Here is a 15,169-nt window from a genome sequence, read left to right as displayed (position 1 = left end):
AAAAAGTGAAGAAGGGATTATCTAACTTGGATCAGGCCATAAAGGCGCATGAGTACATCACCTTAATGCTAAAACTTTAAAAATTATGTTTAAAATTACCAGAGAACAAGCTAGACAAATTGTTAAACGATGTCAATCATGTGTTACACTTTTACCAGTTCCTCATTTGGGCGTAAATCCAAAGGGACTGATACCAAACAGTATCTGGCAAATGGATGTTACTCATTATAATAAATTTGGCAATCAAAAATATATACATGTATGTGTAGATACATACAGTGGTTACATTTATGCGACATTACAATCTGGAGAAACAAGCAAGCATGTGATCACTCATATGCTTGCTACAATTGCTGTATTGGGTGTGCCTAAACAGATAAAGACTGACAATGGCCCAGGTTATACAAGCTCCAGTTTCCACCAATTCTGTGAAAAATTGGGAATACTACATAGAACAGATATTCCATATAACCCACAGGGCCAAGGTATAGTAGAAAGGGCACATCGAACCATTAAATGTCAATTTGAAAAAATTAAAAAGGGGGAATGGTACCCTACCAAGGGATCCCCCAGAAATATCCTTCATCACACACTCTTTATTTTAAATTTTTTAACTTTGGATTCTGAAGGAAAATCTGCTGCAGATAGATTCTGGCATCCAGATACCAAAAAGAATTTTGTAACAGTCCTCTGGAAAGACCCATTAACTGGAACCTGAAATGGGAAGTCCCCAGTGTGGAAGGAGACATCACCACCCGTACCTCCAGGGTAGCTCTATTAGACTCTTGGCTCCCCAACTTATGATTTAGAGGGGAACATTGTTTAGACTCAGGAGAAAACCCACTACCACAGTTACTATAGTTGTTTTTTGGGTTTGAGATTGACTAGAGTAGAAACAGAGATTTCCTTACTTGTTTTGTCAAGATCAAAGCTTTGGTGTGTATTTCTATAGATTTAGATTCTGCTATAACACATTTATAAACAGAATAGAAGAGGCTTATACTTTTTACTCCTCTGATAGAAGGAGTTATGTGTTGCCTTTAAAAAAGAGTGTTGCTGTTATACTGACTATTCAGGCATTGTTAAGTCTCTTGTCTCTCAGGTCCATGCTGTTCAACAAACTGATGGCTTTTGTACACAAATGAAACCCATACAGGTCCATTATTACAGGCTGGAAGTAGGGGATTATAAAATCTCTGTCATCAAGACTAACGAGGTATATCCCCTAACTTATGTGCTAAGCCAGATAGTCAAAGACTGGTAAGAGAACACTTCAAGACCCTTGCCCCTAAAAAGGGAGGCCTCACCATCCTAAGACAGGAGCTCAACCAATGGCTGTTGAGTTATCCAAAGACGGGAAAGGGAGGCTGTGGTCATTTGTTCCAACCTAAGACAGACACGGTTTCCATAAGTTTTCCCAGCCTTCCCTTTTGAAAAAAAATTAAAAAGGGGGACCTGTGGGGAGCCGACAGAAGGCAGCTATCATCCTTGCAGCCATCTTGAGCCATATACCCTGATAAGAGATTTGATTACAATAGCCTACAATAGCACACTCTGATATCATCTTATCTTAGATACCCAGGATCTTCCCTTGGGTGTGTGAGACTGAAAGGTGTGTGACTTAAGGGTGTGACTTAGAGATCAGATTTAGAGAAAAGACCTAAGGGCATGATTAAAGGTGTGACTTAGAGGCGTGGCTTAGAAGTGAGACATATAAAAGGCGAGAGGCAGACAGAAGAGAGCAACAGATTATTAGGCACTTGGAGGTACAACTTGGAACTAGGAATTAGGTTAGAGTACAACTTGGAGGAAGAACTTGGAATTAGGTATTAGGCACTTGGAAGAGAGCTTGGAACTTGGAGGCACTAGGGACTAGGAACTAGGGACTAGGAACTCAAGACTTGGGACTTAGACTAGGAAGAGAAACTGAAGAATAAACGGGATTGAATCACACTGTCTGGTCTCCATTCTTCGCGTCCATCCTCACTCTCTCTCTTGCTGAACCCTGACCCGAGGACCGGAGCTGCTTGAGGCAGTGCAGGCTAACAAGTTAGTCCCCAAGGCTTTTGGCAGTGCGGGTCCCAACATTGACAGAACAGTCAGAGACACTTGGGTTCCCAAATGTGGGGCAGCTCGGGCCGCAACACTCGGTTTCTGGGACTGGAGAGATGGCTCAGCAGTTAAGAGGACTGGCTGACCTTCCAGAGGTCTTGAGTTCAATTCCCAGCAACCACATAGTGGCTCACAACCATCTGTAATGGGATCTGATGACCTCTTCTGGTGTGTCTGAACACAGCTACAGTGTACTCATATACATAAAATAAATCAATCTTTAAAAAAAAAGAAAAAAATCTGTTTCTTTTTATGGACCACAAATTCATATTACCAAGTTTTCCTTTTTAGTCCAGGGTCTCAGGTAGCCCGAGATGACCTTAAGCTGTAGCCAATGGTGACCTTGGACGTCCACTCTTCTTGTCTTTACCCTCCTTAGTACAGAGGTCAAAGGTACATGCCACCAGGACCACTTTATGAACTTTCAGGAAGTCTACCGAGGGCTCTCTGTGCTAACTAAGCTATCCCCAACCCACAAGCTATAAGACTCACATTATTTTATATTTTTTTTAAATCAAAATATGCACAGCAAACAGTAAAATATAGAGAACAAAAAAGAAATTTGAGGAAAATAATCATAATCTAAGACCACTTACTATGATGATCAAGTTCACAAAAAAAACCAACCAAACAAGAAAAACCCTAAGGATGCAGAGAATTTGAAGGATATAATTACAGAAGCCGAAATTGATATACATACATACAAACTTTTCTTATGAAAAGTTCCACCACACAGAAAATGAAGAGACAACAGTAAGCTAGCACCTAGCCTGTACCTTGTAGCCATAAACAGAAACACAGAACAAATGTGCTTCAACTGAAGTTGCAACTGCTTCTTTCCCACTGCCTACACCACTGGATGGTGTGAGGGAAAGGGTGCCTGATGGGGGAGGGGGAGAGGAACAGAAAGTGAGAACAGGGACAAGATCAGAGCTTGATGGCAGAGTCCCACAGTCCCGTGTCCCTCGGGGCTTCTCCCCAAGGTCCTTACGGCCGGATCTGAGACCTGTTTCTAAGCCAACAGATCACAGCAAAGGTGACAAGCTGTCACCCAGTCACAATGTCTTGTAAAATTCCATTTTAGTAACTAAATTTAGAGACAGAGGTTCATTTTTATTGACTTTGAAGAAATAAATTGCCAAATTCTAAAAGGTCCACATGGCAAGGGATTGTGGCTGGCCTGTCTGTCTGGCCTGTCTGTCTGGCCTGTCTGTCTGGCCTGTCTGTATGGCCTGTCTGTCTGTACGGCCTGTCTGTACGGCCTGTCTGTCTGTATGGCCTGTATGGAGCCCAGATCCTGGAAAAGGGCAGCTAGGAGGTCAGCAGGCTTACTCCTATAGCCTTAAGGAGATGAATTCTGAACACAAGCATGAGCTTGAAGGAGACCCCAAGCCTCAGAAAAGACAGACTTCCTGGCTGATGCTCTAATTGCACACTGATAAACTGGGCAGAGAGCCCAGCCACACCCAGCCAGGCTCCCAACCACGGCAGCAGTGAGGTCATTAATCTGTGCTGGTTGAAGGGACTAAGTGTGTAAGAGTGCTTTGGAAGGCTCTCTTCTGGCCTCCGTGGACAGCCAAGTGCACACAGGTGGCAGACACTCACACAGGTCTATACATGAATGCAAATAAAAACTCTTAAAAATACAAGAAAGAATACAGAGCTCTAGCCAGCCACAATCTCAGAAAAGACAGAAAATACACCAAATTCCTATTCTAGTATCAGAAAATTCAGGCGTCTGCAACCTGCCTGTTCAGATTTAGGACACCTCCCTTCCCCCCCCCCCCCCCCCCCCAGTCTCTGGTGTTCTCAGTTCCTCTCTTTCCCACAGCAGTGAGATGAAGCAACACTTGTCTTTCTGTGCCCGCCTACCTATCTCACTTAACGTAATGTCCTCCAGGCTCATTCAAGTTGCTGCAAAGAACAGAATTTCTGGTTTTATTCTGTTTTTTTTGTTTTTGTTTTTCGAGAGAGGGTTTCTCTGTATAACCCTGGCTATCCTGGAACTCACTCTGTAGACCAGGCTGGCCTTGAACTCAGAAATCTGCCTGCCTCTGCCTCCCAAGTGCTGGGATTAAAGGCATGCGCCACCACTGCACGGCTCTGGTTTTATTCTGATTTAAACAAAATAACTATGAAAAGACTTATAAGACAATTAGTATACTCTGAACATGGACTAGATAGTTAATGACCCCCACTTTCTCTTCTTTTAGTTTTAATTAATTTATTTTTCAGATAGGGTCTCATTCTATAGCTTTACCTGGCCTAGAACTTGCTATGCAAACCAGTTTGTCCGACTCCTCAGAGACCCATATGCCTCTGCCTCCTGGATGCTAGGATTAAAGGTGTGTGCCACCACATTTATTTAATGTGCATCAATGTTTTGCCTATGTGTATGTGTATGTCTATATGAGCATGTCAGATGCCCTGGAACTGGAGGTACAGACAAGTGTGAGCTGCCACATGAGTGCTGGGAATTGAACCCAGGTCCTCTGGAAGAACAGCCAGTGCTCCTGACTGCTGAGCCATCTCTCCAACCCCACTTTTATTTTTTACAGAGGGTCTCACTATGTAGCCCTGGCTAGCTTAGAACTTACTGGATCTACCTGCCTCTGTCCCCAGAGTGCTAAGATTAAGGGCATGCACCACCACCTGGCATAATATTCTTTATTGTCATACACAAATGAAATTCTGTATAATAACCTTTAGAAACAAGCCAGGGATGGGATCAGCCCAGTGCTAGCACCACCCTGAAGGACAGAAGCCTGAGAGATAGGGCCTTTCAATTAACAAAAGAAGGGCACCCTTCTGCCCATCCTGTGTCCTGCCAGAGCAGATGCAGATACAAGAAACATAAGGCAAAGGTTGGAAATTAGGGCCAGGTCATCCTCGTTACAAAGACTAAGGCCTCCAAAACTTAAGAGATAAACTGAAAACTATATAGGGCCCCGGCACTGGTGGGGTACAGCTGGGCACCACCAGGCTCATGCCAAGAACCCCAGTGACACCATGGTGACATTCCAATGGTCAATTTGGGGCCTGGCTTTAGTGCCCACCCTGAAGCCACTGTGCCCCTTTGACTACAGTCTCCTTCTGTGCCTTCACAGGTTTCTCTTCCACCTTAGCAGAAGGACATCGAAAGCTGCCTACAGAACCCTTCAACGCTGGGGCTCCCCAGGGTTTGGACCTTGTCCCTGCTTCCCTGAACCCATTTGGCAGGCTCCAGAACCTCGCCTGTGCAGGCTACCCAAGCTCTGCCTTCTCCTTAGAGACCAGGCTGTACCTGGGCATCCACTGCTGAACACCCACCAGGTGTTCCCTCTTACTCAGCACATGTTTCCTGAGCAGCTATCATATGGTGAACAAGGCGGACACAGTTCCTATCCTCAGGTAACATAAGGCGGGCACAGTTCCCGTCCTCAGGTGACTCATCTCCGCTGCCAGAGCCCAGCCCAGTGACTGGAAACCTGGCGCTATCCTGAATGCTACTGTCCTTTATGTCTCCATGCATCTCCACCAGGATCCCGGCCCTCAGGACCTAGTCCTAGATCCTGGAAGAAGATGGATAAATAATGAAATGGACAAATTCACCTACCCCTTCCTCTCCTACTGGCATTGGCCAGGTTCCGGCTTTCATTATCTCACAGTGAATGCCTGTTTATCTCCTACAGCCCATCCCTCACGTCGCCCAACAAAATCATTCAACGTGACATAGGGTGAGTGATTATTCTGAGATTCACATCCATTAAAGACTTCTGCTTCTGGCACTGAAAACCAGAGTGCTTCAATCAACAACCCAGTAGACAGTGAGTTCACAGCTAGCCAAAGGTTGCCCATCAGTAGCTGCCCAACAAAAGCAAAAACAATCTCTCCGGCATGCCTGACTCTTGCTGAAAAGTTACCAGGTAGGCATTGGATCCAGAATATATCAATGCCCCCTATAAATCGGCAATAAAAAGGCGATAATCCAATTTGAGGGGACACAAAGCAAAAGACTACAAATAAGATTGTAAGAAAGAAAAGAGCTGAGTGGTAGTCCATGCCTGCAATGCTGGCACTCAGAAGGCTTCGACAGGAAGAGCGCCATGATCCAAGGACAGTGGAGCTCTGGGTAATGAGTTCCAAGCCAGTCTGGGTCACAGAGTAATAGCTATGCTCCCAAACAAGCATAAGAAAATAACTGATCAACAGACAGACAGATCCAATGACTAATAAACAGTGAAAACTTCTATAACTAAATTAACATGATATGTAAACAGATACACATGTCATATATGAATGTAATATAAAAAGAAAATAGATCCACAGGAAAAATATGGACAGATGTTTACATTAACTAGCCGATGAATGATCAGATATTGAAAGTTTTGTCATAGCATCAAAATAAATTTTGTTGGTCCAGAGAGTGGACCTATGGGACCAGGGACACAGCACAGCTGGCAGAGAGTGTCCTGTGGGACTAGGGACACAGCACAGATGGCAGAGAGTGGACCTATGGGACCGGGGACACAGCACAGCTGGCAGAGAGTGTCCTGTGGGACCAGGGATACAGCACAGCTGGCAGAGAGTGACCTGTGGGACCAGGGACGCAGCACAGCTGGCAGAGAGTGACCTGTGGGACCAGGGACGCAGCACAGCTGGCAGAGAGTGACCTGTGGGACCAGGGACACAGCACAGCTGGCAGAGAGTGTCCTGTGGGACCAGGGACACAGCACAGCTGGCAGAGAGTGACCTGTGGGACCAGGGACACAGCACAGCTGGCAGAGAGTGTCCTGTGGGACCAGGGATACAGCACAGCTGGCAGAGAGTGACCTGTGGGACCAGGGACACAGCACAGCTGGCAGAGAGTGTCCTGTGGGACCAGGGACACAGCACAGCTGGCAGAGAGTGTCCTGTGGGACCAGGGACACAGCACAGCTGGCAGAGAGTGACCTGTGGGACCAGGGACACAGCACAGCTGGCAGAGAGTGACCTGTGGGACCAGGGACACAGCACAGCTGGCAGAGAGTGACCTGTGGGACCAGGGACACAGCACAGCTGGCAGAGAGTGACCTGTGGGACCAGGGACACAGCACAGCTGGCAGAGAGTGACCTGTGGGACCAGGGACACAGCACAGCTGGCAGAGAGTGTCCTGTGGGACCAGGGACACAGCACAGCTGGCAGAGAGTGACCTGTGGGACCAGGGACACAGCACAGCTGGCAGAGAGTGACCTGTGGGACCAGGGACACAGCACAGCTGGCAGAGAGTGACCTGTGGGACCAGGGACACAGCACAGCTGGCAGAGAGTGACCTGTGGGACCAGGGACACAGCACAGCTGGCAGAGAGTGTCCTGTGGGACCAGGGACACAGCACAGCTGGCAGAGAGTGACCTGTGGGACCAGGGACACAGCACAGCTGGCAGAGAGTGACCTGTGGGACCAGGGACACAGCACAGCTGGCAGAGAGTGCACCTGTGGGACCAGGGACACAGCACAGCTGGCAGAGAGCTTGTCTGACAAGTATGAAGTCTGGTCTTCAGTACTGTCAAAAAAAGAGGGAGAAAGAAGAGAAGAAAAGAACAACCTAGATAGTTTAAATGCACGATAGGAGAACGTGAGAGCTAAGGAACAGTAAGAAATCATAACTGGTAAACTGTCATGTGCTGCTTGCGGTCACTGAGAAGCTGGCTTTGGAATCAGGCTTACCCCACTCGCCCTCCTTTCAGCAAGTCTGTAAGTGTCCTCCACTGTCTGTGGGTGGCCTGGCCCCTGACTCTGTGACAGGGTGGGAAGAGAACTGCACATAAGCCCCAGGGTGAAAACACTGTGTCCTTGAGAACAGCTTGAAGGTCAACCATTTCTAACTCACATTAATTTTTTTTGTTTTTGAAACAAGTTCTCTTTACATAGCCCTGGCTGCCTATGTAGACCAGGCTGGCCTCAGATTCCTAGAAATCCATCAGCTGCCTCCGCCTCCCAAGTGCTGGGATTAAAGGCAAGCACCACCACACCTGGCCTACTTTTTCTTCTTCTTTTTTTAAGTGTGTATGGACATTTTACCTGCATTTATGCCTGTGCACCAAGTGCATGTCTGGTGCCCACAGAGGCCAGAAGAGGGCATCAGATCTCCTGGAACTGGAGTTACAGATAGTTCTGAGCCTCCATGCCGGAGGAATGAAAATCAACCCAGGTCTTTCTTAAAGATTAGCTTAAAAATTATTTTTTAATTTTTATTTGTGTGTGTGTGTGTGTGTGTGTGTGTGTGTGTACCTGAAGAGGGCAGAAGAGAGCATCAACTTCTGTGTAACCAGAGTTATATGTAGTTGCAAGCTGAGATCTAACTCTGGAAGGGCTTAACCATGAGGACAAGTTACTGTTGTTAATCCTGATATTGATGCTGTTGGGAACAAGCAGGAGAAACTTGTTCTAAATCCTGCTGGTTTGTTTTCAGACTCCAATTAATCATAGCTCAGGGTCTCAGGCCCTAGGGGACCTGGGGACTTCCTAATAGCTGAACAGCTTCTGTTTTAAGGAGACAGTTGTCTGAGTCCAGCCTTCCCAAGGACAACTTCTCCATCTTGCTGGCAGGGTCAAACTGAGTTCATGTTCCCAGGCCCAGGGACCAATCCCTACCCTGGTTGGCAATAACTTGGCACAGATGTTGCAAGCTTAAATATTCTGTGGCATTCTGGCTTATTGGAGTCTGTTCTGCAGCCCTGATCGATCAGTAGCAGCTTAATTACAGTAAATTTTTGTCATCTGCACTGACCTGGTGCTTGAGTTACATTGCATTTAAACAGACCCCATAACAGTATAAAAATGTCTACAGTGGAAAGAAAAGTCCAGCATCTGGCTGTGGGAAGTTCATTCACAGAGAGAAAGCTCAATGGGCAACTCTAGCTGTCGGCTCCAATGTCCCCAGTCAGTTTCCCACAGGCGTCTCGAATGCTTGATCTGGTGATGTCATCCCTACCTGTTGCCATTGTTCTTGTGTTCTTTATCCAGACAGGGTTTCTCTGTGTAGCCCTGGCTGTCCTGGAACTCCCATTGTAGTAGACCAGGCTAGCCTCAAACTCAGAGATCCACCTGAGTGCTCCTGAGTGCTGAGATTAAAGGCATGCGCCGCCCCACCTGGCTTGCTATATTTATTTTTTTACATAAGGAGCTTCACCTGAGAAGACACTTGCTCTGCCCAGGGCTCTATAGGAAGCTGCAGCCGACAGCTAACAGAATTCAGCCAACAGCTGGAGCTTGGGCGTCCCATTTGATGATGACTGAGCACTGGGCTTCTTTACTCTGCATGCCACTTACTATTTATCCGTTTGCGTAGGGCCAGTGAGCGGCTCAGTGGGTAAAGGTGCCACCGACCCACAGAGAGGGATGAAAGAACCAATTCCTGTACATTGTCCTCTGACAGCCACAAGAGCCACAAGAGCAACCAGCATCACAAAATAAGTCATTTTTTAAAAGCTTAAAACTATGACTACCCTACGTTATTCTCCAGACCATGCTGAGCACAAATTAGGGAAGGCAGATCTCCCTGACCCAGTGGACAGGACAGTGCCCAGGAGGCAGACAGGGGAGGAAGGGACAGTAATTACCGCGTCAATCTCATTGAGGACCTTCCACTGCTCATAAGGGACACTCAGCGCCTCGGCTGTCTGGATCGTCCTCTTCATCTGGCTTGTCCAGACCTTCAGATCCTTGATGTTCTGGTCACTGATGAACTGAGCCAGATGCTTGGAAAACTGAAACACATTACAGAATACTCAGCCCCACAGGTCCAGGGCTGCCTCAAACGACCCCAAAGCATAGGGTACACAGGGTCCTGCCCAAACTCAGGAAGTAGATTTAGTTTTAAAAAAATCACACTAACTTCCCAATGATGCAGACATCCGAGTACTGTTCTGTGCATTCTCCCAGGCCCCTAGAGCAGTCCCAGACTTGTCAGGTTCCTTCATGTTGATCAACTGCCCCAAGGCCATGTGACCTCTTCTGAGTCCTTGATATCCCCCTGAACTGTGTCAAGCCCATAGCTGTTCAGTTGGGACTCTTGGCCACTCTAAGGGAGTGTGATCCTGCCAGGAAAACGCTCATGTGCATTTGCTCAATGCCTCATTCCCTTCGCTACATTTTACACCGGATAACAACTGTCCACCGCAACTGCACATTGGCTATAGAAGCCCCTTATATCTATCCCGCCGCCCGAAGGTACCAATGCACAAATGCACACACATGTGCATCACCCATCTCTCTCTCTCTCTCTCTCTCTCTCTCTCTCTCTCTCTCTCTCTCTCTCTCTCTTTCACACACACACACACACACACACACTGACCTCCCGGCCCCGGGGAGATAGTCCAGGATCCCCACCAATCCGGCCCTTGAGGTTGAGTTCACTCTCCCCATGCCGGCAGAGGTAGATGGAGCGGGGTGTCACATGGATGTTCATGAGGTAATAAACAATCCGACTCTGGATGTGGTCAGCAACACGGTTCACCACATAGCTCTGTCCCACGTCCATGATCTTGATGTAGGACAGATCCCTTGCCAGAGAGAAGGTAGAGAGAGCCTGTGAGGGTGGCCAGGCCCTTGGAAGCACACCGGCAGCCACAGGAACCAGCTGTAAAGCCTGCAACTCTGCCCACTGGATCTGAGATCACAACACACAGGACCATCAGCTGGTGTGCAAGTGACGGGGTGAGGCAGCTGTGACACACCACAGTGACACACATACACGCACTGTGATGGGGGGGTGGGGCGGTCAACACTCATCATGCTAAAGGGGACAGCTAGAGCAGTGGTCAGTGAAGTCATGTCACGATTTTACTGCTGCATGTGTGTTCCCAGACCCCTTCTTGCCTCCCTCTGTGCTTGGTAAACTGAACCAGAGACAGCTGTTCCTACGGCTGTCCACCTGGTAGTAGCTGGCAAACACTGTCCTCCCCAAAGCTCCTGAGCAGCTTTCCTTCCCCCAGAGACCCTCTCCTCCAGGCACACAGTCAAGGTCATCTATGTACCAAGGAGCTGCCACCCTCCTCATCAGGCATCCAATGGCCAAGAAGCACCGGAGGACTGTGCTGGCCACTCTCTCTACTTTGCACCTGGAAGGCTTCAGCTTAGAGCACACTTATGTTGGCAGCAGTGGGGAGGGGTGACTTAGCAGTGCTGGGAACAGGCAGTGAAACAGCTGAGAGCTCCCCGGATATTCTCATGTGAGTTCTCCCTGTCTGTATGCTTGTTACCTTTACACTACCAATAAAACCAGGAGCAACGTTTGATGACAGGTCTAACTGGGGCAGTTCAGGATGAACCCTACTAGTGCAGTAGCCCTGCAGAATGACAAGAGGTGATATTGGGGAGACCAGAGGGAATAACAAAGCCACACAGGGAGAGGCCTAAGTGCCACTCAGCTCCAGCTTGGCTGCAGAGCCCAACAGAGGGAAGAGACGTGTCAGCCATGGTCAACACAGGCACTATTCTATGAGTACCCAGAAGCCGTCCCTCCAGCAGCTGCTCGTGCCCCTTGGTTCATATGCATTATATATTCTTATGTAATTATAAACACCCAAACGCATATTTATACTCCAGCCTTTCACTTGATGCTGTGTACCCTCCACTCCCACATCTTTCTGTAATTATGATTTATGGTGACTAAGACTTCACCACAGCCTCACGGCTACTTACCTCACTGCTGCTGGTTATACTTAGGCCAAGAGGCACACTACTGCCAACAACTCAGATGCCGCCCACAGGCTGTTTTCTATAAAGTTTTAGTAGAACACGCCCATGGCCATTTATTTACAGTTTCTTTTGTAGCACAATGGCACAGTCAGTAACTGCAGCAGGGTTCCAAACCCTAAATAAACCATTCATTATCTGGTCTGTTGGCTGGAGGTGTTGCCGATCCCAGCCGCAAGACCCTCAGCTGGGCACCCACTTTGGAGCTGAAGGTTGTTGGCCACTCCTGCTTGCTGTTCTGTCCCAGAGGGAGGCAGATGGACCTGACCAGCACTGGCCACTGACTGCTGCTCATGGGCTAGCCCTGGCTAGCTCCCATCCACTTCTGCAAGCGCACGATGAAAGAAGTGTTTGCAAACGCCTTTTGGAAAGGCCTCCTGCATAGAAATTAGGTTTGACTTTATGACAGGACAGGAGAAAATCCTGCCCAGAGAGCTCCACAGGAAGGAGTAAGAGCTGTTCTTTCTGTAAGTCACCTTTGGCCAACAACTTCTGCCCCAAGGAAAGAAACAAAAGCAGTCAGACCACATTGGCCTTCTGGAGTGCTTCCACCCTCAGGCGACCACCACAGGAGCCACATGAGGTGGCCAAGTGGACTCCCCCCAACCTGCTCAGGGCCTCTGCAGGCCACGGGGGCCTCTCACCCACCTGTCCAGGTCTTCATCCAGCGACTCATATGAGTTTTCATAGCATTCAACACGCCTCATGAAGTCTTCAGTGGCTTCGTCGCTGTCTCGGTTGACGTAGTCAGGGCTGCCCAACTTCACTTGCTGTCAGAGCCAGGCAGAGCCAGAAAGCAAGAGCACAGCTAGGCAGGGGTCAGAGAGGTGGGGCCAGAGGCCAGGCCAGGCCAGGCCAGGGCTGGGGGCCTGAGGCTGGAGCCTAGCTGGAGACTGCTCCCACTGGAATCTTCCTGAAGCTCTCTAGTCTGGGTCAGCCTTTCACCCTGTGGCTCAGTGGGAAGCCTGGGGCTCTTTCTCCTGAATTATCTTTCAGACCTATGTGGCCACTCTAGATAAATGAGGAGCAAAGACTAAAAGTGGGAGTCTCAAAGAGAGACCCAGCCCACCCTGGCTGAGGCACCTCTGTGCTGTCCAGGGTCTGTGGGGGAGGGGAAGGGACAGCAAGGAATGCGAAAGGAGCCAGAATGAAGGCCCGTGAGGCACACTGAAGGCCAGCCCAAGTATCAGCCCGAACAGGAAAGGGACCTCACTGTCACAGGGCACCTGTCTTATTACCATCCCCAAGGAAGTCAGATGTCCCACTCACCACAATGTTGGCAGCAATGACCTCAGGATCCACACAGATAGACTCCACGAAGAAGGTCTACAGCAGGGACGGAGGCAGGGAGGGCAGGGACAGGACCACAGACACGGTTAGGGATCTGCGTTTCCTCCCAGGTCTCCCCGTCCACCCACGGCCATGCTGACCTAGCTCGAGCATCTTGTAGCTAAAGGAGGTGTCATTGTATCCTGGGCTCTCCCACTACAGCCCTGGAAAGCAAGTTCCAGGAGGAGAGGACTACACCTCCCTCTCAAATCACTCAGCCACCGATGCCCAATGCTCACGAACACCAGGAGGTGCAAAAGAAGCCTCAGAGTGTCCAGATATATGACAACTCAGCTAAGGAGGGTGCCCGGAAGATCTCACCTTGTAGCCATTCTGTTCTCCAAAGTTAAAGATCATCGCTCTCCGTTCTCGGGTGGTGTTGGTTGCATCAAAAACCTAGGACCAAACTGGGGTGAGTTCAGGACTCTGGCCCTAGGGAAGTAAAGTCTGCCCAGGGCTGCAGCCCAGGCATTCTCTGGGGACTGGGCTTCTTGCCAGGATACCTGCTGCCCAGGCCAAGTCAGGCCTGTCACCCTGCAGACTCACACAGAGGACCGCGCTCAGCATCGCTCTGCATACAGCAGCCGCTCAATTCATGCGTGACCAGTGAAATCTAGCAAAACCAGCTAAACCTGGTACTGAGATTTGGATGTGGTTTTTCTCCTGAGGTTCATGTTCAAGTTCTCCTAAGAGAGATGCAAGACTGGCCTGCCCAGCTCTGTGGTTTCTTATCTCTCAGTGGCTCTGCCATGATGCTATTTAGATCCTTAACAAAGGGTTGGGGTTGGGGAGGTGCCCAATCTGGTACCTTCAGCCTCAAACTGTGAGCTAAACCTCTTCTGTGAGGGGCTGAGATAGGATCTCACTATGCCATCCAGGCTGGCTTTGAACTTACTGTATAGGACAGACTGGCCTCAAACGTGCAACAATCCCCCTGCCTATGTTTCTCAAGTGCTGAGATTACAAGTATGTGCTACTACCCCTAACAAGGGGTGGGGAGAGAGGGAAAAAGAGAGAGAGCGAGAGAGACACTGGCCAAGCCAGAAGTCCCAACTCCTGACCAACCAACCAACATGATAGAAGGAAGACCAGGACTCCTGTAAGTTGCCCTCTGACCTCTGGACTTGTGCTGTGGCACACTTGCACACACATGCACAGAAAAGAGAAATGTTGCCTGGTCGTAGTGGGACACATCTTTTATCCCAGCAACTGGGAAGCAGAGGCAGACAGATCAGCCTGGTCTATAAACTATAAGTCAGGCATGATGGCATACCTTTTAGTTCCAGCACTTAGGAGGCACAGGCAGGCAGATCTCTCTGACTTATAAGCCAGTCTGGTCTATGTAGTAAGTTCCAGGACAGCCTGGGGTACACAGAAAAACCCTGTTTTTGTTGTTTCTGCTTTTTAAATCAACCAACCAACTAATGAACCAGACAAGCAACAGGACATTGCTGCTAGGCAAGGCCCCACCCTAAGTATTTCCCAAGCACTTTTCTGCTGTTTAGACATGGCTCTCAGGCATCCCAGGCTGGCCTACAGCTCCTTATACAGCCAAGGATGCTCCGATTCTCCTGTCTACCTCTGTAGTACTGAAACTACAGGCACACAAAACCATGCTCAGTTTATTCCATGCTGGAGGGCAAATCCCAGATTCCATGCCTGCTAGGCAGCACTCTGAGCTACACCTCCAGCCACTTAACTGAAGAAATGTATCTGTGGGATTCACTTCAATAAAACAAACAGGTCAGCAAAGCAACCGGAAGGGGCCTGTGTTACAGGACAGGGGCTTTCCCCAGGACAGAGGAGAAGGGCATCCACACAGTGATGGCTGTGCCACAGGCAATGGGTACAGGCTGCAGCTGGGGTCAGAGAGCTCCAGGAGGCACAGCTCCAAGGGGAAAGTGGTAGGGATGTGATACACAGGGCTGGGAGAGCCCTTCTTCTCCCAGGTCCCACACTTCATCTGACTGCAGGGGCCATCATCCTGGTAGAATTCCCTCACCCGGCCT

At 48.9% G+C, this 15,169-nt stretch overlaps 1 protein-coding gene across 8 annotated transcripts in view; it reads right to left on the bottom strand.

Annotated features, from left to right (window-relative positions):
- Pfkfb4 (6-phosphofructo-2-kinase/fructose-2,6-biphosphatase 4) overlaps positions 1 to 15,169 on the bottom strand; it is a 50,078-nt gene that overhangs the window by 17,055 nt on the left and 17,854 nt on the right. For 7 of the 8 annotated variants that reach the window (XR_013105631.1, XM_076917630.1, XM_034483967.2 and 4 more), the window contains exons 5-9: positions 13,482 to 13,556; positions 13,101 to 13,157; positions 12,480 to 12,601; positions 10,429 to 10,636; positions 9,695 to 9,841 (exon numbers count right to left, since the gene is read on the bottom strand). Coding sequence is in view for 7 of the 8 variants with exons in the window: in XM_076917630.1 (XP_076773745.1) it covers positions 9,695 to 9,841; positions 10,429 to 10,636; positions 12,480 to 12,601; positions 13,101 to 13,157; positions 13,482 to 13,556 (609 nt within the window). In the remaining variant the exon portion in view is untranslated. Of the gene's footprint in view, positions 1 to 9,694; positions 9,842 to 10,428; positions 10,637 to 12,479; positions 12,602 to 13,100; positions 13,158 to 13,481; positions 13,557 to 14,433; positions 14,533 to 15,169 lie in introns of those variants that run through there. The other variant, XM_076917633.1, reaches the window with a different exon arrangement.

The sequence above is a fragment of the Arvicanthis niloticus genome, chromosome 21 (assembly GCF_011762505.2).
Source record: "Arvicanthis niloticus isolate mArvNil1 chromosome 21, mArvNil1.pat.X, whole genome shotgun sequence".
NCBI lineage: Eukaryota > Metazoa > Chordata > Mammalia > Rodentia > Muridae > Arvicanthis > Arvicanthis niloticus.
This window is presented reverse-complemented; position numbering and strand designations above follow the sequence as displayed.